Below are 27,083 nucleotides of genomic sequence, written 5' to 3'. Positions count from 1 at the left end.
ACAGAGCTCCCATACAATGGGAGGGGACCCAAAGGGGTTTGCCCACTCCCGGCTCGAATGCCTGGGGTTTATATCCCAATCATTGTCCCTTCCCCTGTGCTCTCAGGCCATATATGATTTGACTATTTCTTTACCTCCTGCTTTTAGCCTAATTTGTATTTTAGTGAGCCCTCTTTACTACCTGATTGGTTGGATGTGAGCTAAGTTAGAAGCCCCGTGTTTAAAGGTGGGTGTGGTCACCTTCCCAGCTAGTCTTAGGAATTTTTAGTCGGCCTAGGAAATCCAGCTAGTCCTGGCTCTCAGTAACCCCCCACCAACAGGAAAACCCAAGTGCTGTAGGGGAGGTTGGCTGATGACCACTCTAACTGATTCCTGCTGAATTGGGTCATAGTAGGGGTCATGCAGTTGAGATTTCCTCAGGAGGGGTGTCTTTGGTGTCATCAACATCGTAGCATGGGCTAGCTGGCGGATCCAGGGGTCCGCAGTAGATCTTAGTCATGGACTGCATCTGGGGCTCCATTTGAAGAACAGTTTGTAGTTTTACAGCTTCTATTCTGGAAGAGATAAACTTAACAAGGAGGTTAAAGATACAGGGATTGAAATGTATGGCCTGCAGTGCAGGGAATTATTTCTTCGGCACACTTCACAGGCCCTGACTGTCTGCTTGATAGTTTTTAAAAGGCCTGGTTTGGCCATCTGATGGGTGCTATCAATGCCTAAGTGAAAGGTTTGGTGAAGGGTTTTAAGTAATTTCCATTGGTTAGCTGCAGGCAAAAGTATTTTTCCTTCTTCAGTGGCTAGCCATCCTGAGGGGAGGAAACTCTTTTCTCTTGAGATTCCCCATTCTATTTCTTCTGCTGAGTACTGGGGCTTGGTTTCCCAGAGGGGATTACCCCATACTAGGGGTCCTTCTATAAGCATTTCTAATGGATGGTCCCGCCTTGCAGCTCTTTTGGCTTCAATATCTGCTTGGTGGTTCCCTTCTATTTCCCTTTTCTTTCCTTTCTGATGATCCCAGCAGTGTAAGACTGCCACCTTTTTAGGTTTCTGTACAGCCAATAATAATCCCCTAAGATCTTTCCTCGGATGTTAGGAATTCCCTTTCTCTCCATATTGCTGCATGGGCATGGAGGAGTAGGTAAGCATACTTAGAGTCTGTATATATATTTACCCTTTTTCCTTCTCCTAATTATAGTGTACAATGGCCCCTCCTTTTGCTAGGATGTCTCTCCCTAACAAAGGAGTGGGGCTTTCAGGCATAATTAGAAAGCCGTGTGAAAAGAGTAAAGTTCCCCAGTCACAACTTAGTGGCTGGGAGAAGTATCTAGTGACTGCTCGTCCTAGGACCGCTAGGTTAGTGACAGATCTGGAGGACAGTTGCCTGGGACAGGAGAGTAAGACTGAGAAGACCGTGCCAGTGTCCAGGAGACAGTTAACTTCCTGGTCCTCAATGGTCAAGCATACCTGGGGCTCTGTGAGGGTGATGGCATAGGCTGGCACTTGCCCTGGGCACCCTCAGTCCTGCTGCTGGATCATCTGGTTAGTGGCTTCTGACTCGGAGGACCTTCGTCCCCTGAGGCAGTGACCTTCGTCCCCTGGGGCAGTGGGCCTTCCAGTGATTCCCTTGACATAACGGGCATAGACGAGGGGCAGGCTTATTTCTATTCAGACAATCTTTTTTAAAGTGTCCTTGTAGACTGCACTGGAAGCAAGCCCTATTAGGCATTCGATTTGCCCAGCTTTTCCCTTTTCCAGAGCCTCCAAAGTCTGCTTGCCTGAGGGCCACGACTAAAGTGGTGGCCTTTTTTTTTTTTTTTTTAAATCCCATTTGTCCCATTCTGCCTGCTCCTCCTGATCTCTATTATAAAAAACTGAGGTTGCCAAGTTCAAAAGGGTTTCTGAGTTTTGCTCTGGGCCTAAGGTGGACTTTTGAAGTTTTTTCCTAATGTCTGCAACTGACTGAGTGATAAACTTATCCTTTAAGATTAGTTGGCCTTCAATAGAGTCAGGTGACAGAGAGCTATCTTCCTCAATGCCTCCCTTAGTCTCTCCAGAAAGGCAGTCTCTCTTCCTTTCCTTGTGTTATAGTGGACATCACTGAATAGTTTATAGGCTTCTCTCTAGTTTTCCTTAGTCCTTCTGGCATGCAAGTTAGCAAATGTCTGTGGCACCAATCTCCATATTCTGATTCTGTGTCCCAATCAGGGTCTACACTGGGAACTGCCTCCTGGCCTGTGGGGAATTGTTCTCTTTCCTCTGTTGTCATCCTATCATTGACCTGACTGAGATAACAGAGATCGCCAGACTCTCAGGCTGCAGTTACGGCGGCACTTCTCTCATTTGGGGTTAGTGTCTGATCTAGCAATAACATTGTATCTCTCCATGTCAGATCAAAGGATTGTCCTAACCCTTATAAAACATCGATATAGCCATCAGGGTTATCTGAGAATTTACCTAGGTCTATTTTAATTTGCTTCAAGTCTGACAGGGAAAAAAGGTACATACACTCTGACTGGGCTGAATTCTCCAGAATACATTTTAGGGGCATTTTTGCCTTAGGGGGAACGTTTTCCATCTGAAAAAAGAACATAGGGATGCCAGCGCCTCTAGTCATTTTCCAATAAGCATTAGTCCTAGAGTGTCCTCTATGGTCCTAATGCTTATTCCTTTCCAGGGTGCATAACCACCCACGGACCTCTGCTTATTGGATTAGTTATGCTCACCGATGTAGTAGTCCTGCACCTGTTTTCCCACCTTTCTTGACCACAAAGAAAGGGGTCCAGGTTGCTGGAGTCTAGTGGTCCTTTACCAGTGTGCCCAACATTGCCTTTGCGCTCAGAGGTGAGTTCCTTTCCAGGGTGCATAACCACCCATGGACCTCTGCTTATCAGATTAGTTATGCTCACTGATGTAGCAGTCCTGCACCTCTTTTCCTGCCTCTCTTGACCACAAAGAAAGGGCTCAGGGCTGCTGGATTCCAGTGGTTCTTTATCAGCATGCCCGACATTGCCTTTGCACTCAGGGGTGAGGTCTAGAGCTGGGCTGGGTTCCTGAATATTTCATAACAGCCCAGCTGCCCCATCAACATGCATTTCTGGCCGGGTGCGGTGGCTCACGCTTGTAATCCTAGCACTTTGGGAGGCTGAGGCGGGCAGATCACGAGGTCAGGAGATCGAGACCACAGTGAAACCCCGTCTCTACTAAAAAATACAAAAAATTAGCCGGGTGTGGTGGCGGGCGCCTGTAGTCCCAGCTACTCAGAGAGGCTGAGGCAGGAGAATGGCGTGAACCCGGGAGGCGGAGCTTGCAGTGAGCCGAGATTGCGCCACTGCACTCCAGCCTGGGCGACAGAGCGAGACTCCATCTCAAAAAAAAAAAAAAAAAAAAGGATGCGTTCCCATAAACAACAGTTCTTATGCAAATTTGTTTCAGAGAGGGTGTAGGTTGAAAGAGTAGCTCTGTAGGCTCAGACTAAGACCACGCCACACCGGTTGCAGTCAAGAGATCTTTATTGGAGGAGTCCGAGGGAGAGCCGAAGCGGAAGGGAAGACAGAGAGAGAGCTCTGCGGCCTCCGTCTTTCATGCCCGAGGACGTTACGTGGGGGTTGCTGGTTGGCTGAGGGGCTGGGCCTAGGCCGAGGCGGGAAGGCGTGACCTCTGGTTGGCTCCTTTTTGGCGGGCCTGTGTTGGGGAGGAAGAAGAAGCCGGAACCAGCACCATTAGGGTGCTCCTGTTACCTAACATAGGTATCCTTTTGAGTCAGGATTGAGATAGAGTTTTTGCCCTCTAGGGCCTTTGTCCTTCTTTCCTTTGTAGGAATATGCCCTAATTATCGACCTTAAACTTTTTGTTGTCCCAGATTAAGCCCTTTTGGGTAAGAAATATGAGAGATGAATCCTGTTTATCCTATGTGCCTTTTTCCTACGAGAAGAAGAGCGAGGAGAAAAAGATGGGTTTGCTTTTTTTGTAAGTACTTTAAGGCTTACCTGAGTGCAAACAGCTCCCATGTTTGGCAGACCAATTTCCCTAACTCTGCTTTTACAAGTGTTTCCCTATCAATTACTGAATACCCATTGTGTTTTTTCCCTCAGTCACCCTGGAGGAACCATCTATCTTCTTGTCCTGAATGGAGTTCCTCCTAGGTCTGGTCGGACCTTTGTATGGTAATTAAGATTTAAATCTCCTGTTAGGAAATCTGCTGGGTTACGGGAATTTTCAGTGGTTAGTGTTAAATCACCTTTTTCTAACAGAATAGTGCTATACTTTTAGATTTTTGAGTTAGTAAGCTACGTTTTTGCTTTTTTTGAATTAGGATAATTCTGAGCTGGTGAGGTGTGCTCACAGCGAGGTTTCCTCTAAATGTTACTTTTCTACTTCTGCTAGCAAAGCAGTTGCCGCTACCGATTGAATGCATTTGGGCCATCCATGGGTTAGTGGGTTAAGGATTTTTGATAGGAAGGCTATGGGTTGTCAGTGGTCTCAGTGTTTTCAGGCTACGCCGTTGTTTACACTGACAACAAGGTAGTATTGGAGTGTTATAGAGTCTGGAGAAGACCTTCAATTATCAATTGTAGGTTTTAAATTTACCTTGGCTTTTAAAGGAACAGGGTACGCTGTTTTTTCTTTAACTACTTGTATATCTCTCTCTCTTTTCCTCTCTCTCTCTTTCAGTAGATGGATTTTTGGGAACACAGTGGAAGGACGTTTGCTTGTTGCCCCCATTTGCCACTATGGGAATACGTGCCTCCCTTTAATTTACTCAATTCGCTTTCATCCTGATCTATTATGTTGTCGTAGACCCAGTTCCAGTTGTTAAAGTACTGGGTCGTCAGTTCTAAGGCCCTGGCCAAGGAGCCAAGGCTTGGAGATTGTATTGCAGTGGGGGAAGCTGGGTAGAAATTGGGGGAGGAGAGCATCTTACACAATGGGAGAGGAATCCTAGCCATTTACCAACTTGGGGTCCTGGCAAGGGTGGTGGAAAATGGGTCCCACATAACTGCCCATGTCGAGAGCTATATATTGGGAGGGGCACCAGGGACAAGACTCCCTGGGTTCATAGCCTAGATACCTAAGGATACAGCGTAGCGCTTCCTTAGATCCCTTTGGAGATACAACCTGCTGTAATACTTGGGAGAGGAAGTGAAAGTCTGAAGCATTAGTACCTAGGAGGCAGGGATCAGAGGAAGTAGATTCAGAGGTAAGGAGAATTTTGAGGCTACACTTTAAAAAAGTCACGGTCGGGACCCAGGAGATATGGGTCAGAAGGATATGTAGGGGCGCACGCATGGGCAACTGTTGAGTAAACACTGGCTGCGCCATGATCTCAACCGGCCAATGCTGGGAGTTTGGGATGACACCTTTCTGTCTCTAGTCGGCCCTCAGCTTCCCCAGGAAAATTGTGAAAGCAGCAGCTGGTTCCAGCCAGACCATCGCTCCCAACCAGAAGGGTTGGGGGTTGTTAGAAAGCCTTTTCCCAGGAAGCCTCACACCTGAGTCTTAAGTCTCGCAGCCACGCTAATTGTTTTTAACTGGCCAACAGGTGCCTGGTATTTCCTCTGATTCTAAGGAAGGATAGGAGAGAATAGCAAGTGAAAGTGGTCCAATATTACTCACTGCTTTGGAGAATCCCCAGATGAGGCCACCAAATGTTACGGGTGGGTCTTTGTTCTTAGAGCTCCCATGATATGGTGGCGGGCCGCTCCCAAGATGGCGGCAAGCCTTTTGTTCTTTGACCTGGGGTTCTTGGCCTCATGGATTCCAAGGAATGGAATCTTGGGCCATGCAGTGAGTGTTATAGCTCTATTAGAAGCCATGGGTCATGGAATCCGTGGGTCATGGAAGAGAACCGTGGAACCCAGCGACTAGTGTTCAGCTTGATTAGGACAAAACTGGGCACTTAGCCATGCAGGAACAATGGTGAACCTTTAGCCCAATCGAGAGCAGCAATGGGCGCCTCGCTGGATCAGAAACACAGTGGACACCCTGCCGGATCCGGAGGGGTGGAAGTCAGTGGCGGGTCTGTGACAGCGGCAAACAGCAGTGGTGGACAGCAAGCGAAAGCTCAGCTTGAGCCATAACAAACACGGACCAGAAGAGTGTGCAGTTGCAAGATTTAATAGAGTAAAAACAGAGCTCCCATACAATGGGAGGGGACCCAAAGGGGGTTTACCCACTCCCGGCTCGAATGCCTGGGGTTTATACCCCATTGTCCCTTCCCCTGTGCTCTCAGGTGATATGTGATTTGTCTATTTCTTTACCTCCTGCTTTTAGCCTAATTTGTATTTTAGTGAACCCTCTTTACTACCTGATTGGTTGGGTGTGAGCTGAGTTAGAAGCCCGGTGTTTAAAGATGGGTGCGATCACCTTCCCAGCTAGGCTTAGGAATTCTTAGTCGGCCTAGGAAGTCCAGGTAGTCCTGTCTCTCAATTTCACAGGTGTATACATCTGTCAAAATTTATTTAATTAGGCTGGGCGTGGTGGCTCACGCTTGTAATCCCAGCACTTTGGGAGGCTGAGGCGGGCGGATCATGAGGTCAGGAGATCGAGACCACGGTGAAACCCCGTCTCTACTAAAAATACAAAAAATTGGCCGGGCGTGGTGGCGGGCGCCTGTAGTCCCAGCTACTCGGAGAGGCTGAGGCAGGAGAATGGCGTGAACCCGGGAGGCGGAGCGTGCAGTGAGCCGAGATTGCGCCACTGCACTCCAGCCTGGGCGACAGAGCGAGACTCCGCTTAACAGAGCAAGCCCAAAAAAAATTTATTTAATTGTACAATTTATTATATTTATAGAAATAATATATAGTATATCATATAAATTATATATAATGTATTATATATAGTTACTTGTATAACATTATTTATATAATGTATATCCTATGTGTGTGTGTGTATTTTTCTTAGAAACAGGGTCTTGCTCTGTTGCTCAGGCTAGAATGCTGTGGCGTGATCATGGCTCACTGTATTGTTTTTGTTTTGTTTTTTGAGATGGAGTCTCACTCTGTCCCCCAGGCTGGAGTGCAGTGGTGTGATCTTGGCTCACTGCAACCTCTGCTTCCTGGGTTAGAGCAGTTCTCCTGCCTCAGCCTTCCGAGTAGCTGGGATTACAGGTGTGCGCCACCATGCCTGGTTAATTTTTGTGTTTTTAATAGAGACGGGGTTTTGCCATGTTGGCCAGGCTGGTCTTGAACTCCTGACCTCAGGTGATCCACTCACCTCAGCCTCCCAGAGTGCTGGGATTACAGGCGTGAGCCACTGTACCTGGCCCATCATGGCTCTCTGTAACCTTGAACTCCTGGGCTCATTTCCCCATCTCAGCTTCTCAAGTAGGTAGGGCCACAAGCATGCCACCACACCTGGCTAAGAATATTACAATTTATTATATATATTATTATTATAGGTAAGTCATTTTTCAATAAAGTTAATTAGGTGCTGGACGCAGTGGCTCATGCCTGTAGCCTCAGCTACTTAGCAGGCTCAGGTGAGAGGATTGCTTGAGCCCAGAAGGTCGACGTTACAGTGAACTAACTATGTATGTTCCTGCCACTGCACTCTAGCCTGGGCAACAAAGCCCAGACCTTGTCTCTAAAAAAATAAATAAATGAATAAAGTTGATTATAAAACATCTAAAGTACAGAAGAAAATCAAAACAAAATTTCTGCCATGAACATTTTTATACCTATGTCTTAGCATACTTGTAGAATGTTCCTGTGAATTCAATTCTGCCAACAGGAAAACTTAATTAAAGGCTATTAAGATTTTAAAATATTATAGAAAGTGTCAATTGCTCTCCTAAAAGATTGTTACTGATTGATATTCCACAATGTATGAAAGTGTCCATTTCACCCCACTTTTGCGAGTATTGAATAGTTATCTTTTAAATGTTTTCCAATGTGGTGAGAAAAAAAATTTTATTGTGATAATATTCATCTTTTTTATTTTAAGTGGAATTGCTATGAACATCTTTTGCTATGATACTGGAGATTTTTATTTATTTGTGAGTTGGTTGGTCATGTTCTTTTCCCACTTTTCTATTAGGCTGTGTTTCTTTCTTATTGATATGTGAGAGTTCTTTATACCTAAAAACCTTTCTTCTTTATTTTTTAGCCTTTCAGGCTGTCATTTATCTTCTAATTGTATTCATGATATCTTTCACTGTAGTGCGTTTAAATTTTTTTTTTTTTGAGACAGAGTCTCACTCTGTCTCCCAGGCTGGAGTGTGGTGGTGCAATCTCGGCTCACTGCAGCAATCTTGGCTCACTGCAGCCTCTGCCTCCCAGGTTCAAGCGATTCTCCTGCCTCAGCCCCCTTAATAGCTGGGATTACAGGTGTGCACCAACATGCCCGGCTACTTTTTGTATTTTCAGTAGAGACAGGGTTTCGCCATGCTGGCCAGGCTGGTCTCTAACTCCTGACCTTAAGTGATCCGCCTGCCTTCTCCTCCCAAAGTGCTGGGATTACAGGTGTGAATCACCGCACCTGGCCTGTGTTTCTTTTTAAAGACAAGTTATTGATTTCATTAACACCCTGTTGATTCATTAACGTTGAACTCATGATCTACAGCACTATAACTCATGCCTGAATGAAGCTTATCTAACAATGTATTTTCTCCATAACGCACATCATGGCCTTCTTATGCTTTGGAACACTAGACAGCACTATGCTTCTGGGCCATAAACAGTGAGATCACCAACAAAAAGCACAAAAATGTTAAAAACGTAACATTAAATATACTGCAAGAGGACACTTGTTTATAGTATGAGAGGTGAAACAAGTATCACCTTGTTCAGCCTCAGCTGGGAACATACACAATGACCTACTCAAATTTTCCTGCATTCTGTGCATGTCTGGGAATGACCGTGAAAGCTCCACATGTATTGATTTTGGGGTTACAAATACATTTTAGTGAGTAGGCTGGGCGTGGTGGCTGGCTCATGCTCATAATGCCAGCACTGTGGGAGGCTGAGGCGGATGGATCACCTGAGATGAGGCGTTTGAGATCAGCCTGGCCAACATGGCGAAACCCCGTCTCTACTAAAAATACAAAAAAATAGCAGGACATGGTGGCACATGCCTGTAATCCTAGCTACTTGGGAGGCTGAGGCAGGAGAATCACTTGAACCCGGGAGATGGAGGTTGCAGTGAGCCGAGATCACTCCAGCCTGGGTGACAGAGTGACTCCATCTCAAAAAAAAAAAAAAAAAAATTTAGTGAGTAGTAAAATTCCCAAATGCAGAATCTGGGTATTAACTGTAATTCCTCTGTGGTGCTGCTGCCATGTGTACAATGAGTCAGTAAAAGCTTCAGAGTAGAAATATTTATCAAAGCACTGCAGGGGGCTGTATAGCAGGAGATACACAGAATGATACTTCACCCTGTTGTTCACGAATGTAATATAATTTATAATTTATTTTTTAATTTTTAAAATCAAAGTTTTAGGTATACTTGGTTTTAAAACTTCAGAAGTTCTACAGTGTTAATTATGAAGAAGAGTAACCCCTTATGCCTTTCTGCCCCTTCCCTTTGCCCAGAGACAACAAATTTCAATTCTTTTTGCCGTTTTTTTTTCTGCCACATTGCTAAATAACCTGATTATAATGTTATTGACTATTTTGTTTTTTTTTAAGGCACTATCGGTAGAGATAAAGACTCTACCAGGCCAGGCACAGTGCCTCACGCCTGTAATCGCAGCACTTTGGGAGGTCGAGGTGGGTGGATCACCTGAGGTCAGGAGTTTGAGACCAGCCTGGCCAACATGGCGAAACCCCGCCTCTACTAAAAATACAAAAATTAGCTGGGCCTGGTGGCAGGTGCCTGTAATCCCAGCTACTTGGGAGGCTGAGGCAGGAGAATCACTTGAACCTGGAAAGCGGAGATTGCAGTGAGCCAGGATCGCAAGCCTGGGAGACAGTGTGAGACTCCGTCTCCAAAAAAAAGACTAGCTTTCTTTCACTACCATTTGAACAAATATTCATGCCCTTTCCATCCTTCCAAATTATAAATTTTGTTAGGTCACTATTCAGTATTTAGGTTGTTATTACACTGTTTCATCAAACTAAAATCTGGCCTAAGAAAGCCTCCACACTCACATACTTGAGTTTTTACCTACAACCCACAACCTAATTTAGTAGGTAAGCAAACTGAAAACCTAACTTAGGGGTATACTTCAATAACAGTTGCTGACTCTCAGCCAGTCCCAGCAGCTGGACCTCAAAGACTTACAGCCACCAGCTGTTCAGATCGTGTTCAGATAAGGCACTAGCTATTTCTATACCTTGCTTCTACTCCCTGCACATCACTTTCCTTTTTCTATCCATAAGTTCTCTCCCACAGTGCCCACTATACAAGCAGCGCTGGCGGCCCTCTAAATCTGCTGTGACTTGGGGAAGGGTGGGGAGGGGTTGTCCGATTTCACAAATCATTTTTTCCTTGCTAAATTAAACTGTTAAATTACGTTTGTTTAAAAATTTTTTTGAAATACTACAATTATTATTCATACCCTGATTACATTGCTACTCATGTATACCTTTTTATTTCTCTTTGTTAATATGTGTCCAGTTTCTTTAATTGCCTTCTCGATATCTATCCTCCATTTATCCCATACCGCAATGCAAGCGCAAACCTCTCAGCTATTGTGTTGGTATCTTCCTTGTTGTCATCCTGAGCTTTCACTTCACCCCTCTGCTTTATTTTATTTTATTCTTTTTGTATTTTATTTTATTTTATTTTCCAGATAGAGTCTCCCTATGTTGCCCAGCTTGGAGTGCAGTGGTGTAATCTCGGCTCACTGCAACCTCTGCCTCTTGGGTTCAAGAGATGATCCTGTCTCAGCCTCCTGAGTAGCTGGGACTACTGGTGGTTGTTGCCACACCCAGCTAAATGTTTGTATTTTTGTAGAGATGGGGTTTCACCATGTTGGCCAGGCTGGTCTCGAATTCCTGACCTTAAGTGATATGCCCACCTTTGCCTCACAAAGTGCTGGGATTACAGGCATGAACCACCTTGCCTACCGTTATCTGATTTTTAATAGTTTGTTTGAATCAGGCTCTAAGTGAGGCTCATATACTGTGGTTGGTTGACACTTCTCTTAAGTCTCATTTAATTTGGGGTCTCCTTCTACATCTTGCATTTTTCTTGCCTTTTTATTTGTTAAAGAAATAAACATTTCCATTTCCTGCAGTGTTTCAGGCATTCTGGATTTTTCTGCCTGCTTCCGCATGGTGTCCTTGAACATAGTCCTCTGTCTCCTATAGCTCCTGTCACTTATTTGTAAGTTGGATCTAGAGTCTTCCTTATATTCAGGTGGGGAGGAATGATTTTCTTATAAAGTAATTTTCTAAATTTCTGGATTACCTTTGAAAGTAATTTTTCCAAGAAAGGATGCATGAGAGGTAGTTTTTGAAAACCTGCGTGACTAAAAATATATTTTTTTCTACCCTCACGCTTGACTTGTGCTTTAATTGGGTTTAGAATTTTAGGGAGAAAGAATTTCTCCCCTCAGAATGTTAAGGGTTTTTTTTTGCTCCAGTTTTTTGTTTTGTCTTTCAGCATTGTTGGGAAATTCAATGTCCTCCTGATAACCAATCCTTTATATCTGACCTGCTTTTTTCTCCCTAGAAATGTTTAAGATCTTTTGTCAGAGAAGTCAGTATTCCAGATTTTCACAGTGATGTCTTGGTGTGCTTGCTCTGTGTCTTTTTAAAATCCATTATACTGGGCCAGTAGAGGGACCTTCCCAATCTGGAAATTTATGCCTTTCAGTTCTAGGCAATTTTTTTCTGAATTAGTTCATTGGTAATATTCTCTTTTCTGTTTTTGTTGTTCACTAAAGAAGCCCATATTATTGGGTTTCCTGGACTGATGTTTTATTTTTCTTACCTTTTCTCCATTTTCCACTTTTATTTATTTTTTTTGTTCTGCTCTGTAGGTGATTTTCTTATCTCGATCTTTCTGCCTTTCTATAATATTTTTCCTTCTATCATATTTTTAAGTGTCAAGGGCCACAACAAGCAGGATTTTGTGAGCCGTGGAAAGAAGCTGGATTTCATTCTAAGTTTAGTAGGAAGCCATAGAGGATTTTGAGCAGGGAAGGATATTATGTTTTACATAAAAAAGGATCATTCTCGTTACTATAACAGGTTATCTCTGCTGTAAGCCATTGTATTAATCTCTTGCCATATAACAAACCACTCCAAAACTTAGTGCGTTAAAACAAGACTTTATTTTTTTCTCAAAGTTCTGTGGGTTGATTGGGCAATTCTTTCTTTCTTTTTTTTTTTTAAGACAGAGTTTTGCTTTTGTTGCCCAGGCTGGAGTGTAATGGCGCCATCTCAGATTACTGCAACCTCTGCCTCCTGGGTTCAAGCGATTCTCCTGCCTCAGCCTCCCGAGTAGCTGGAATTACAGGCATGTGCCACCATACCTGGCTAATTTTGCATTTTTAGGAGAGACGGGGTTGGCCAGGCTGGTCTGGAACTCCTGACCTCAGGTGATCTGCCCGCCTTGGCCTCCCAAAGTACTGGGATTACAGGCGTGAGCCACCATGCCTGGCCAGTTGGGCAATTCTTTTGCTGGATTCACCTGGGTTTATTCATGTGTCTGCAAATAGCTAGTGGCTTGGCTCGGCCTGGGTGTTCCAAGATGGCTTCATCCAGATGTCTGGGCCTCAGCTAGGACTGCTGCAATGACAGTCTCAGCTGAACTTCTCTCCATGTGTTCTTTCATCTTGTGCTTCTTCACATGAACATGGAAGTGGTCCAAAAAGTCAAGCCCCAGTGTGTAAGCACTTATCCTGCCTCTGCTGGAATCAACTTTCCTAATATCCTGTTGGCAAAAACAAGGCAGATGTCCAAGCCCAGTGCCAACGTGGGAGGAGAATGTATGAGGTTGTGGATATCTGGAGGTGTGATTTTTGGGGAAATAGCTGTAACAATTTACCACATTAAACATGGTTTTAGCTACTTTCCTTTTTCTGATGCTTTGCCTATCAGTTTACCTTCTGATTATAATTTGGTTTTCCATGTAAGTAGGCTGTCAAGCAAATAAGGCACCAATCACATGCACTTCAAATATTTGCTATTGCTGTGATTGTGATAGTAATTTTTTTTTTTCTTTTTTTGAGATGATATCTTGCTCTGTTGCTCAGTTGGAGTGCAGTGGCTCGATTTTGGCTTACTACAGCTTCCGCCTCCCGGGTTCAAAGGATCCTCCTGCCTCAGCGAGTAGCTAGAATTACATGCACATGCCACAGTGCCTGGCTATTTTTTGTATTTTTAGTAGAGATGGGATTTCACCATGTTGGCCAGGCTGGTCTCAAGTGCCTGACCTCAAGTGATCCACCCACCTCCGCCTCCCAAAGTGGTGGGATTACAGGCGTGAGCCACCATACCTGGCCTGTGACAGCAATTTCTTAGAAAATAATAAATTGGCTCATTTCAAGGAGAGAATGCCTACTGTATGAGCTTCCAGTATTTTTTTTTTTTTTGAGACAGAGCCTTGCTCTGTCGCCCAGGCTGGAGTGCAGCCGCACGATCTCAACTCACTGCAACCTCCGCCTCCTGGGTGCAAGTGATTCTCCTGCCTCAGCCTCCCAAATAACTGGGATTACAGGCATGTGCCACCATGACTGGCTAATTTTTGTATTTTTAGTACAGATGGGGTTTCACCATGTTGGCCAGGCTGGTCTCGAATTCCTGATCTCAGGTGATCCGCCTGCCTTGGCCTCTGAAAGTGCTGGGATACAGGAGTGAGCCACCGTGCCTGGCTGAGCTTCCAGCATTCTTTACTAGAGCCTTGTGGTCTGTGGACTCCCTTGCTAAGAATCACTGTAGTCCTTGTCATCTGTCTCAAGCTTATAATGGTGTATGTGAAAATGTAAGAAAATTAGTAATGAATTATCTTGAAATGTTTTCTCTGTTTTGCCAGATATGAACAATATAAAGCCATTGGAAGGGGTAAAAATTCTGGATCTAACAAGGTTTGTATTGGTTTATCTACATTTTGGTGATTGGGTTTTTCCCTTTCCTCAAAAACTTTTAATTTTTTGAATTATATGAAGAGACTTATACGCTTATGTTGAAATTTTAGAGAAGAAAATAAGAAAAGAAAAATTCCTGTAATATCATCATTCTATGAGACAATTAGTGTAGTATTTATGCCTTTTCCCAATGTGTATTTATATATAATCTTAAAAAACAAAAATTGGAACCATATTGAAATTACAGTTTTACCCACAATTCAAACACAATGTTATATTTTTAATATTTTCCTATGTTATTCAAAATTCAACAAAAAAGTAAACTAGTAATTAACATATCGATGTCACATAATTACTTAATCATCCTCTAATCTTTCACGATTATAAATTAGGCTTCCTTAGAGCATTCCATGCTCATGGGTTGGAAGAATCAATATTGTGAAAATGGCCATACTGCCCAAGGTAATTTATAGATTCAATGCCATCCCCATCAAGCTACCAATGACTTTCTTCACAGAATTGGAAAAAACTACTTGAAAGTTCATATGGAACCAAAAAAGAGCCCGCATCGCCAAGTCAATCCTAAGCCAAAAGAACAAAGCTGGAGGCATCACGCTACCTGACTTCAAACTATACTACAAGGCTACAGTAACCAAAACAGCATGGTACTGGTACCACAACAGAGACATAGATCAATGGAACAGAACAGAGCCCTCAGAAATGATGCCGCATATCTACAACTATCTGATCTTTGACAAACCTGACAAAAACAAGAAATGGGGAAAGGATTCCCTATTTAATAAATGGTGCTGGGAAAACTGGCTAGCCATATGTAGAAAGCTGAAACTGGATCCCTTCCTTAGACCTTATACAAAAATTAATTCAAGATGGATTAAAGACTTAAATGTTAGACCTAAAGCCATTAAAATCCTACAAGAAAACCTAGGCAATACCATTCAGGACATAGGCGTGGGCAAGGACTTCATGTCTAAAACACCAAAAGCAATGGCAACAAAAGCCAAAATTGACAAATGGGATCTAATTAAACTAAAGAGCTTCTGCACAGCAAAAGAAACTACCATCAGAGTGAACAGGCAACCTACAGAATGGGAGAAAATTTTTGCAACCTACTCATCTGACAAAGGGCTAATATCCAGAATCTACAATGAACTCAAACAAATTTACAAGAAAAAAACAAACAACCCCATCAAAAAGTGGGCAAAGGACATGAACAGACACTTCTCAAAAGAAGACATTGATGCAGCCAAAAAACACATGCAAAAATGCTCATCATCACTGGCCATCAGAGAAATGCAAATCAAAACCGCAGTGAGATACCATCTCACACCAGTTAGAATGGCCATCATTAAAAAGTCAGGAAACAACAGGTGCTGGAGAGGATGTGGAGAAACAGGAACACTTTTACACTGTTGGTGGGACTGTAAACTAGTTCAACCATTGTAGAAGTCAGTGTGGCAATTCCTCAGGGATCTAGAACTAGAAATACCATTTGACCCAGCCATCCCATTACTGGGTATATACCCAAAGGACTATAAATCATGCTGCTATAAAGACACATGCACACGTATGTTTATTGCGGCACTATTCACAATAGCAAAGAGTTGGAACCAACCCAAATGTCCAACAACGATAGACTGGATTAAGAAAATGTGGCACATATATACCATGGAATACTATGCAGCCATAAAAAATGATGAGTTCATGTCCTTTGTAGGGACATGGATGAAGCTGGAAATCATCATTCTCAGTAAACTGTTGCAAGGACAAAAAACCAAATACCGCATGTTCTCACTCATAGGTGGGAACTGAACAATGAGAACTCATGGACACAGGAAGGGGAACATCACACTCCGGGGACTGTTGTGGGGTGGGGGGAGGGGGGAGGGACAGCATTAGGAGATATACCTAATGCTAAATGACGAGTTAATGGGTGCAGCAAAACAACATGGCACATGGATACGTATGTAACAAACCACATTGTGCACATGTACCCTAAAACCTAAAGTATAATAATAATAATAAAAATAAATAAATTAGGCTTCCTTGTACACAAATGTTTCCCTCAGTTTTGATTTCTCCCTCAGGATAAAATTCTAGAAAAAGAATTATAGGGGCCAGGCGCAGTGGCTCCCGCCTGTAATCCCAGCACTTTGGGAGGCTGAGGCGGGCGGATCAGGAGGTCAGGAGATCGAGACCATCCTGGCTAACACGGTGAAACCCTGTCTCTACTAAAAATACAAAAAAATTAGCCGGGCGTGGTGCTGGGCACCTGTAGTCCCAGCTACTCGGGAGGCTGAGGCAGGAGAATGGCGTGAACCCAGGAGGTGGAGCTTGCAGTGAGCTGCGATAGTGCCACTGCACTCCAGCCTGGGTGACAGAGCGAGACTCCATCTCCAAAGAAAAAAAAAAAGGAAAAATAATTATAGGATCAAAGGGGATATATATTTTTAAAGCTCCTATTACATATGGCCAAATTACAGTTTTAACTCTTTTGATTCTTACTAGCATTATATGAGCTTGTCTGTGTTGACCGGTTGTTGGAAAATAATTAGTATAAACATTTTCTAGATGATAATTAATTTATTTATCATTTTTAACATTGTAGAGTCCTGGCGGGACCTTTTGCTACTATGAATTTAGGAGATCTTGGAGCAGAAGTTATAAAAGTGGAGAGACCAGGTAAAGCTATTACTCCCTTTAAAACACAGAAACAAGCTAATAAATATTTTTAAATAATTCTCTAAATACCCATGTTTAGTGTGCCTGTAAGTGGGATAAGGAGAGAATTAAAATGAAATGATTGTCTTTTTCTTCTCCATTTCTTGTTTTCCTGTGAACTAACACTAATGATATCTTTTTTACTCCTTACGTTGTGCTAAGTGCTAAGGCTCAAGCCAGTTTCTTTGCACCTGAAGGCTTTTGTTAGAAGCTGAGGCTGGGCACAGTGGTTGACGCCTATAATCCCAGCACTTTGGGAGGCCAAGGAGGGCAGATCACTTGAGGTCAGGACTTCGAGACCAGCCTGGCCAACATGGTGAAACCTCTTCTCTACTAAAAATACAAAAAAAAAGTAGCCAGGCATGGACCTGTAATCCAGCTACTTGGGAGGCTGAGGCAGGAGAATCACTTGAAGCCGGGAGGTGGAGGTTGCTGTGAGCCAAGGTCATGCCACTGCACTTCAGTCTAGGCAACAGAGCAAGACTCTGTTTCAAAAAAAAAAAAAAAAAAAAAAAAAAAAAAAGAGGCTGAGATGCAGCGTGTAACAATGATGATAATGACACCTACAGTGCTGGGGCAAAGTTCTCAATGCTTTGCCTGGGCTTATTTAATCTTTACAACAACCCTATGGGCTGATGCTATTATTCATAGTTTATAAAGGAGAAAATGGAGGCACAGAGATGTAAAGCAACTTATTTAGGGGCACACAGGTAATAAGAAATATCCAGACCCTCAGCCATGATTCTGGCCTTCCTTAGCCACAGCCTAGCTTTAGCATTGAGACTGAGATTACAGTGGGCCTGGCTACCCTCCCTTACCGTGGAATAAAGGGAAGGCCAGGAGAAAGGAGGATAAAAGTGAAGAAATAGGGCATAGAAGAAGGAGAGAAGGAAAAGGAATCAAAGTCCCTCAAAAAACAACCTAAGCCTGGATGTGGTGGCTCACACCTGTAATCCCAGTACTTTGGGAGGCCAAGGCAGGCGGATCACCTGAATTCGGCAGTTCGAGACCAGCCTGGCCAACATGGTAAAACCCCGTCTCCACTAAAAATACAAAAATGAGCCAGGCATGGTGGCAGACACCCGTGGTTCCAGCTACTTGGGAGGCTGAGGCAGAAGAATCTCTTGAACTTGGGAGGTGGAGGTTTCAGTGAGCCGAGATTGTGCCACTGCACTCCAGCCTGGGTGACAGAGTGAGACCCTGTCTCAAAAACAAACAAACAAACAAAAAACCTCAAATACGCCAACCTAAGTCATTCTTTTCTATTTCCTTTTTGTTTTTATTTTTTAGAGACAGCATTTCCCTCTGTCATCCAGGCTGGAGTACAGTGGTGTGATCAGAGCTCACCATAGCTTCCAACTACTGGGCTCGAGCAATTCTCCTGCCTCAGCCTCCTGAATAGCTGGGACTACAGGCATGTACCACCATGCCCAGCTATAATGATAAAAATTTTTGTGTGTTTGTAGAGACAGGGTCTTGCTATGTTGCTTGGGCTGGTCTTGAACTCCTGTCTCAGCCTTTCAGAATGTTGGGATTACAGGTGTGAGCTACTACTCCTGGCCGTTTTTTTCTATTCCCAATAAAAGAAACTTCCCCATTTTATAATTTTAAAGGTTTTGAAGCGGGAAACACCTAAGCTTAGATCAGTTTTTTGCTTTTATGTTTTTCATCTGACATCTTTCCTATTCTTTCTTCCTCCTTTGTTCACCAAATAGATATATTCTGTGTACACATTCTCACTTTTGTTTGGTATCATCTTAGCATTTTGGTGTTTAGTTCAAGCTGTTATTGATAAAGTTGCTTAGAAAAGCATCACTGTTGGCCGGGCATGGTGGTTCACGCCTGTAGTCCCAACATTTTGGGAGGCCGAGGTGGGCGGATCACCTGAGGTCAGGAGTTCAAGACCAGCCTGGCCAACATGGTGAAACCCCCTTCTCTACTAAAAGTACAAAAATTAGTGGGGCATGGTGGCAGATGCCTGTAATCTCAACTATTTGGGAGGCTGAGGCAGGAGAATCGCTTGAACCTGGAAGGCGGAGGTTGCAGTGAGTCGAGACCATGCCATTGCACCCCAGCCTGGGCAACAAGAGCCACACTCCATCTCAAAAAGGAATGTGGCATTGTTTTGTGCCCTTTCTCTCAAGAAGCACTTAAAGGGCACAGTCCATGTTTTTTATTGTCTGCTATATCATCATATAAACAGCTTGTTTTATTTTTTTTTGAGACAGGTCTCACTCTGTCATCCAGGCTGGCATGCCATTGTGTGATCATGGCTTACTGCGGCCTCGACCTCCTGGGCGCAAGCAATCCTCCTACCTTAGCTGGAACCATAGTTGTGTGCAACTGTGCCTGGCTAATTTTTTTTTTTTTTGAGATGGAGTCTCACTCTGTGAGCCACTGCACCCGGCCTTATTACATTTTTTTTTTTTTGGTTAAAACAGGGTCTTCCTATGTTGCCCAGGCTGGTCTTGAACTCCTGGGCTCAAATGATCCTCCGACCTCAGCCTCCCAAAGTGCTGATATTACAGGTGTGGGTGAGCCACCACACATGGCTTATGCAGCTTGTTTTAGAAGTTTTCAAAAATTAGCATTATTATTTATGTTTCAAGATCTGATCCTACGGGTCTTAAACAGAATCCCCAAATCAGTGAGACTGGTCTAGTGCTGAATAGTGTGTATGTATCTCTAAGACTCACAAGAGAATGATTTATAATTACATCAACTTAGTAATTGACCATAAGTGATAGCCATATAAAGTAGAATATCTTTTTGTTTGTTTCCTTCTCTTTTAAAAATTTTTAAATTTTATTTTGTCTTTACAGAAAGTAGAATATTTGATCTGGAAGATTCAATTTCTTGTTAAGTAGATATTCTTAAGAAGCCAAAGCAGTTAGCAGAAGATTCTCTGATGAGCATGAGGAATATCATATATTAGTATATTATATTTTATTACTTTTTATTCTCCCTGACAGTCTCAGGCAGTAGAAGTGCCTGGCAAGTCCTGCTGCCAGAGATGATGCTTTTTTTATTCAGCCAATGATGTTCATCGCTTTTAGTCATTGTTGGAAACATGCGGAAGAATGTTTATTTTCTAGCTCAACATTTGTTTTTTTTATTTAAAGCTTCTAATTTCCATATTGCTATCTGATTTCAACACCGCAGCACTTACAACCATTGGTTTTCTTGCATTTTCCATTCCTAGGTAGAACATTCAATGTATTAATAATTTCTCTTGCTATTTCAGTTGGCCACCAGGGTAACATTTGTATTTCTATTAATTTTATAAATTGTTGTTCCCTATATAGTGAGGCCTATTTCTCCTTTGTACTTTTTAGTTTCCACCATGGAAACGAAACCACAGCAGATCTTTCTTTGTCTAGGCCTTTATTATGTCTCATCGCCATACACTTGGTATCGGGCTTTGTTCCTAGCAGGGATTTATTGTCCTTTTTTTTTTGGGACAGACTTTTCACTCTTGTTGCCCAGGCTGGAGTGCAATGGCACGATGTCGGCTCACTGCAACCTTTACCTCCCAGGTTCAAATGATTCTCCTGCCTCAGCCTCCTGAGTAGCTGGGATTACAGGCATGTGCCATCATGCCCAGCTAATTTTTTTATTTTTAGTAGAGACAGGGTTTCACCATGTTGACCAGGCTGGTCTCAAACTCCTGACCTCAGGTAATCCACACACCTCGGCCTCCCAAAGTGCTGGGATTACAGGGGTGAGCCACCGCATCTGATCTATTGTCCTTTTTTTGACCAGTTACTATGACTCCTTCTCTTCACCCTTCTGATTAATACATTTTAATATTCATATTATATATTTAATTGTTTTGGGTTTTTGAGATAGTTATTCAACACAGATATGAGAAAAAGGGATTTTCATTAAAAGCAGCTTGGTGGTATTTTCACATTTCAGTAGAAAACTACTTTCATTTTATATCCACTTCTACAGTTCCTCAATTAAATAAAATTTGGTTGTTGTTTTCTTTCTTTCTCCTCTTTCTTTCTTTCTTTCTTTCTTTCTTTCTTTCTTTCTTTCTTTCTTTCTTTCTTTCTTTCTTCTTTCTTTCTTTTCCTTTCCTTTCCTTTCCTTTCTTTCTTTTTTCTTTCTCTCTCTCTCCTTCCCTTCCTTCCTTCCTTCCTTCTTTTTTCTTTTATTTCTTCCCCTCCCCTCCCCTCCCCTCCCCTCCCCTCCCTTCTCCCCTTTCCTCCTCTTCTCTTTTCTTTTTTTCTTTTCTTTTCACAGGATTTTGCTCTGTTCCCTAGGCTGGAGTGCAGTGGCGCATTCCTGGCTCACTGCAGCATTGACCTCCTGAGCTCAAGTGATCCTCCCACCTCAGCGTCCTAAGTAGCTAGGAATACAGGCGTGTGCTACCACACCCGGCTAATTTTTTCATTGTTTGTAGAGACAGGGTTTCACCATGTTGCCTAGGCTGTTCTCAAACTCCTGGCCTCAAGTGATCCACCCACCTTGGCTTCTCAAAGTGTTGGGATTACCAGCATGAGCCACCGCGTCTGGCCTGGTTGTAGTTTTCTGATTTACTATTAGATTAGATTATTTTTATTTGTGTAACCAAAGAGCGTATTACATTTATGTGTACTCTTCTTTTTGTAGAGTTAGCCAGTCAGTGGGTGTATCCATGTGCCTGCAGGGCCAGGCAAGCAACCTTAAGTGAGGAAAGTGAGCGGGGAAGTGAGCAAGGATGCAGCTGAAATTTCAGCATTGTCTCCACTAGGGGACACGAGGCCAGGGCTGTTGGTCTTTTGTTCACTGCTGTGTCTGCTCTGCACAGAGTAGTGTCTGTGACATAGTTGGTGCTCAATAAATATTTGTTGAATGAATGAGTGTGTCAAAAGGTCATCTAAGAAAGGCAGTGTGAATTTTTAAAGATTTCCAGATTTTGAAATCATGGCAGCTAGTTAAAAACTTTAATTGTGCGGGTCACGTATGTTTATTGCGGCACTATTCACAATAGCAAAGACTTGGAACCACATTTCTCATCATAGGTGGATTGAACAATGAGAATCATGGACACAGAAGGGAACATCACACATGGGGCCTTTGTGGGGTGGGGAGGAGATATACCTAATGTTAAATGATGAGTTAATGGGTGCAGCACACCAACATGACACATGTATACATACGTGACAAACCTGCACGTTGTGCGCATGTACCCTAAAAGTATAAAAAAAAAAAAGAATTGTGTGGGTCAAATAAAACATGTCTCCCAAGCTGCAGGTTTTTCCAGTTTATGTCCTTTAACCATACATTTCCTGTCATGTGCCATGGACACAGAGCCTTCTGAAACCCCAGTGAGATCAGGAAAGCCTGCAGGCCTCCCGTTTAGACTCCTGACATTATCTCCACCTGAGAAATGAGTGCAAATATCTAAAATAAACTACTGGCCTGGTGCAGTGGGATCACTTTGGGAGGCCTAGGCGGCTGGGTCACTTGAGGTCAGGAGTTCAGGACTAGCCCGGCCAATATTGTGAAACCCTGTCCCTACTAAAAATAAAAAATTAGCCGGGTATGGTGGTGCACGCCTGTAATCCCAATTACTATGGAGGCTGATGCAGGAGATGTCATTGGTTTATCTCCAGTTAGAACTAATGCTTCTTGGCTGGGTGCAGTGGCTCACCCCTGTAATCCCAGCACTTTGGGAGGCTGAGGCGGGTGGATCATCTGAAGTCAGGAGTTTGAGATGAGCCTGACCAATATGGTGAAACCCTGTCTCTACTAAAAATACAAAAATTAGCTGGGCATGTTGGCGGGTACCTGTAATCCCAGCTAGTTTTAGCAATTGATGGTACAATTAAATTATAGTTCTAGAAATTGATAGTACTATTTTTATATTTTTTTTCAAGGTCACTTAGAAACCGCTTTAAATGGCTGGGCACGGTGGCTCACGCCTGTAATCCCAGCACTTTGGGAAGCTGAAGTGGATGGATCACCTGAGGTCAGGAGTTTGAGGCCAGCCTGGCCAACATGGTGAAATCCTGTCTCTACTAAAAATAAAAAAATTAGCCAGGTATGGTAGTGCACACCTGTAATCCCAGCTACTCAGGTGGCTGAGGCAGGAGAATTACCTGAACCCAGGAGGTAGAGGTTGCAGTGAGCAGAGATCGTTCCTCTGCACTCCAGCCTGGGCAACAGAGCGAGACTCCATCTCCCAAAAAAAAAAAAAAAAACAAAAACCCAAAGATTAATAGCTCATGTTGTTATTTTCAGGAGCTGGTGATGATACACGAACTTGGGGGCCACCTTTTGTTGGGACAGAAAGTACATATTATCTCAGTGTTAACCGAAATAAAAAAGTAAGAATATCATCCCTTTTTTGCTTTTTGTGTGTAATTCTCTTGTAATAGCAATACTGTTGATATCATTGTGGCTTGTTTTTTTCTTCCTTAAAAAAATTAAGATGTAACTAATATTTCAAATAAATTGAACTTCTATTCATTTACCGTTCACTAAGTAGAAACAATGGAGCTTTTTACTACTCTTTCTTACCTACTAAGTAACTTAGAACATTTCATAAGAATTTATAATGGAAATAATTTATGAAATAGAAAAATCATTTGATTCCTTACATTTGTTATTATTAGGGAATAATTGCCTAACACTCGGTATTATACTTTAAAAACATCTCCTGTCATCCTTGTTAGCATATTAATATATCCTCATGGTAAATAGAATCTGTAAAGATGATTTAAATATTTCTTCATGCATAAATAAATTTAAGAGGATGATCTATGATATGAATGGCTTTCTTGTCAGCAATAAGAAGAACTTTCATGGCTGGGCATGGTGGCTCACGCCTTTAATCCCAGCACTTTGGGAGGCCGAGGCAGGCAGATCACGAGGTCAGGAGATCGAGACCATCCTGGCCAATATGGTGATACTCCGTCTCTATTAAAAATACAAAAATTAGCTGGGTGTGGTGGCGTGTGCCTGTAATCCCAGCTACTTGGGAGGCTGAGGCATGTGAATCACTTGAACCCAGGAGGCAGAGGTTGCAGTGAGCCGAGATTGTGCCACTGCACTCTAGCCTGGGTGACAGAGCAAGACTCCGTCTCAAAAAGTAAAAAAAGAAAAAAAGAAAAACTTTTATGATAGTATTTTAATATACATAATTTATTGTTTTTTTTTACTTTTTATTTTAGATTCAGGGGATACATGTGCATGTTTGTTATGTGGGTATATCGCATAATGGTAGGGATTGGGCTTCTTGTGTTTTGGTCATCGAAATAATATATGTATATATATTTTAATTTTTAGAGTATTGCTGTTAATATCAAGGATCCAAAAGGGGTGAAAATCATCAAAGAGGTACAGTATGATGTATACAAGGCATCCTACCACCTAGGTTATAATTAGGGATTGGAATATCAGAGCAAAAGTGTTTTAAAACTCAATTTTGTGGGTGATCTGTATGTTTGCAACAAATACCTTTTAAGTATTTACCTTGATTTGTATACTTCTTTGTAAGTGTAATGTGCTTTAAATTTTTTGTATATTGTGTATCATTATGGTGTTAGCTACTATTGACTGAGCACCAACTCTGCAGCAAATCATGGGCTTGGGCACTTTGCTCATGTTATCTCCTCTAATCCTCAGATTTTACCTTGTAAATGAAGTATTGAAATCTCATTTACATAAAAGGGAATTGAGTTTCCTGGTGCCTAAGTGATGCTCCAAGATTACCTAGCTAGTATGGGGAAAAGCTGACATTTGGATCTGGGTTACATCACTGGAGAGTCCAAGCTTTATCTAACCCTTACTCAGATGACCAATATATCCAGACCTGATCTGAGCATCTTTCTTAGAGGAGCTGGAAGGCACAGTGGTTAAATTAAGGATGGATACCTTTGCATGGGATTTGAATCCTGCCTTCTGTGCTTACTGGCTATATGACCTCAGACAGGTTACATAACTTCTTTGTGCCTCAGTTTCTTCATTAGTAAACTGGAGGTAGTAATAGTACCTACCTTCTTTCTTTTTCTTGAAACAGAGTCTCGCTTTGTTGCCCAGGCTAGAGGGCAGTGGCATGATCTCAGCTCACTGCAACCTCCACCTCCTGGGTTCAAGCAATTCTCTTGCCTCAGCCTCTGGAGTAGCTGGGATTACAGGTGTGCACCAGCACACCTGGCTAATTTTTGTAATTTTAGTAGCGATGGGATTTCACCATGTTGGCCAGGCTGGTTCGAACTCCTTACCTCAAGTGATCTGCCTACCTTGGCCTCCCAAAGTGCTGGGATTTACAGGTGTGAGCCACCGTGCCTAGCCCAATAGTACCTACTCTCTAGGGTTGTTGTTAGAATTGAGTTAGTCTGTGTAAAATGTGTAGACGAGTGCTTGCCACAGTCAGCACTCATGAGGTATTAGCTGTTATTATTTCCTATGTTCCTGATGTTGGATTCATCATGTGGGATAAACCTTGTTTGCCATCCTTGTTAAGGTTTACAGTTGAATCTAATGGATGTACAGTATTCTTCTGTATTTGGGGGATTGGTTCTACTAGAACCTCCACATATACCAAAATCTGTGCATACTCAAGTCCTGCAGTCGGCCCTGTGGAACCTGCTTATACAAAATATTGCCTGTCAGTGTACATGGGTTTTGCATCCAGTGAATACTGTATTTTCCATCCACGTTTGGTTGAAAAGAATCCACCTAGGGGTGGACTTGAACAGTTCAAACCCCTGTTGTTCAAGGACCAACTGTACTTAGGGCTATTTGGTTAGAGAACCAAGTCTCAAACTTACTTATTTATTTAGAGACAGAGTCTTGCTGTGTCACCCAGGCTGGAGTGCAGTGGCGCGATCTCGGCTCACTGCAAGCTCCACCTCCTGGTTTCAAGCAATTCTTCTGTCTCAGCCTGCAGAGTAGCTGGGTCCACAGGCACGTGCCACCACGCCCGGCTAATTTTTACATTTTTAGTAGAGATGGGGTTTCACCATATTGGTCAGGCTAGTCTCAAACTCCTAACCTCAGGTGATCCACCCGCCTCGGCCTCTCAAAGTGCTGGGATTACAGGCGTGAGCCACCGCACCTGGCCTCAAACTTGATTTTTTACCAAAACATCAACTTAGCTTTAATTGCTCTGCTGCTGCTTTATGTTCTCTATCTCGGTTATTGAAAGATAATCTTTAATTATTAAGATCAGAATCAGGGACCATTCTTTTTGGTTCTGCTGGATCAATGCAGCCAATTTAGAATTTTCATTAACTAGATATATTTTGAACCCAAAACTTGAAAATCATCCTGATCTTGCCACCCTTTCTTCCCATATCTTTCCTGTAGCGTAACAGGTTTGTTTGTTTTTGTTTTTCTTTTGAAACTTGGTTTGATTTTTCTAAATTGTTTTCCTGGTCTCAAGCAATCCGCACGCCTCAGCCACCCAAAATGCTGGGATTACAGATGGGAACCACCATGGCCAGCCAATTGCTTTTAGGTAGTTATACAATTAATAAGTTATGTATCTTACTATCTAAAGGAAAAATTATTTTTTCTCTAGTCTTTCATATTTCTGGTACAGATTTCTCTTCTGGCCTTAAGAGTAGCAAAAAATGCCAGGCATGGTGGCTCATGCCTGTAATCCCAGCACTTTGGGAGGCTGAGACGGGCAGATCATGAGGTTAGGAGTTCGAGACCAGCCTGGCCAACATGGTGAAACCCTGTCTGTACTAGAAATGCAAAAATTGGCTGGGTGTGGTGGTGCGTGCATGTAGTCCCAGGTACTTGGGAGGCTGAGGCAGGAGAATCGCTTGAACCCGGCAGGCGGAGGTTGCAGTGAGCCGATATCGCACCACTGCACTCCAGCCTGGGTGACACAGTGAGATTCCATCTCAAAAAAAAAAAAAAAAAAACGATTAGCAAAAAAAACCCCTCTCCATTTAGGCCTAGGTGGCTATGATTGCTAATACAATGAGTCTAGTTTATAGAAACAGTTCCAAAGTATTACACAAGGCAATCAGCTGGATACATGAGAGCTTCGAAAAGTATGACTCCTTTGTCAACTAGGCTAACCAAAAACAGGTTGTGTAAAAACTGAAACTCTGCCTAGAAAACCTATATGAAACTTAGTATTATTGTGGCAATATGATTTGATAACTTCTGATCGTGTATTATCCAATATTTCAGACAATTTTCTATGTTAATTAGTTGACAGTCACAATATCATTATTATGGGCATGTGTTATGGTTAGCAGAGCAATGCCTGAGTTTTATTTTCCAATAACATTTGGTTATGAAAAATTAAAACATTCAGAAAAGTTGAAAGAATAATGAACTCTCATTTATCCTATGCCTAGATGAAACAAAAATATTAGAATTTTGCTATATAGCATGAAGTTTATTTTCTTTCTTTCTT

At 42.7% G+C, this 27,083-nt stretch overlaps 1 protein-coding gene across 2 annotated transcripts in view; it reads left to right on the top strand.

Moving 5' to 3' along the window:
- The window catches only part of SUGCT (succinyl-CoA:glutarate-CoA transferase), a 745,635-nt gene that overhangs the window by 33,597 nt on the left and 684,955 nt on the right, over positions 1-27,083 (top strand). For both annotated transcript variants that reach the window (XM_032758266.2, XM_058445557.1), the window contains exons 2-5: positions 13,921-13,972; positions 16,599-16,672; positions 22,943-23,028; positions 23,990-24,040. In XM_032758266.2, the coding sequence (XP_032614157.1) occupies positions 13,921-13,972; positions 16,599-16,672; positions 22,943-23,028; positions 23,990-24,040 (263 nt within the window). The remainder of the gene's footprint in view (positions 1-13,920; positions 13,973-16,598; positions 16,673-22,942; positions 23,029-23,989; positions 24,041-27,083) is intronic.

The sequence above is a fragment of the Hylobates moloch genome, unplaced genomic scaffold (assembly GCF_009828535.3).
Source record: "Hylobates moloch isolate HMO894 unplaced genomic scaffold, HMol_V3 SCAFFOLD_1, whole genome shotgun sequence".
NCBI classification, from domain to species: domain Eukaryota; kingdom Metazoa; phylum Chordata; class Mammalia; order Primates; family Hylobatidae; genus Hylobates; species Hylobates moloch.
This window is presented reverse-complemented; position numbering and strand designations above follow the sequence as displayed.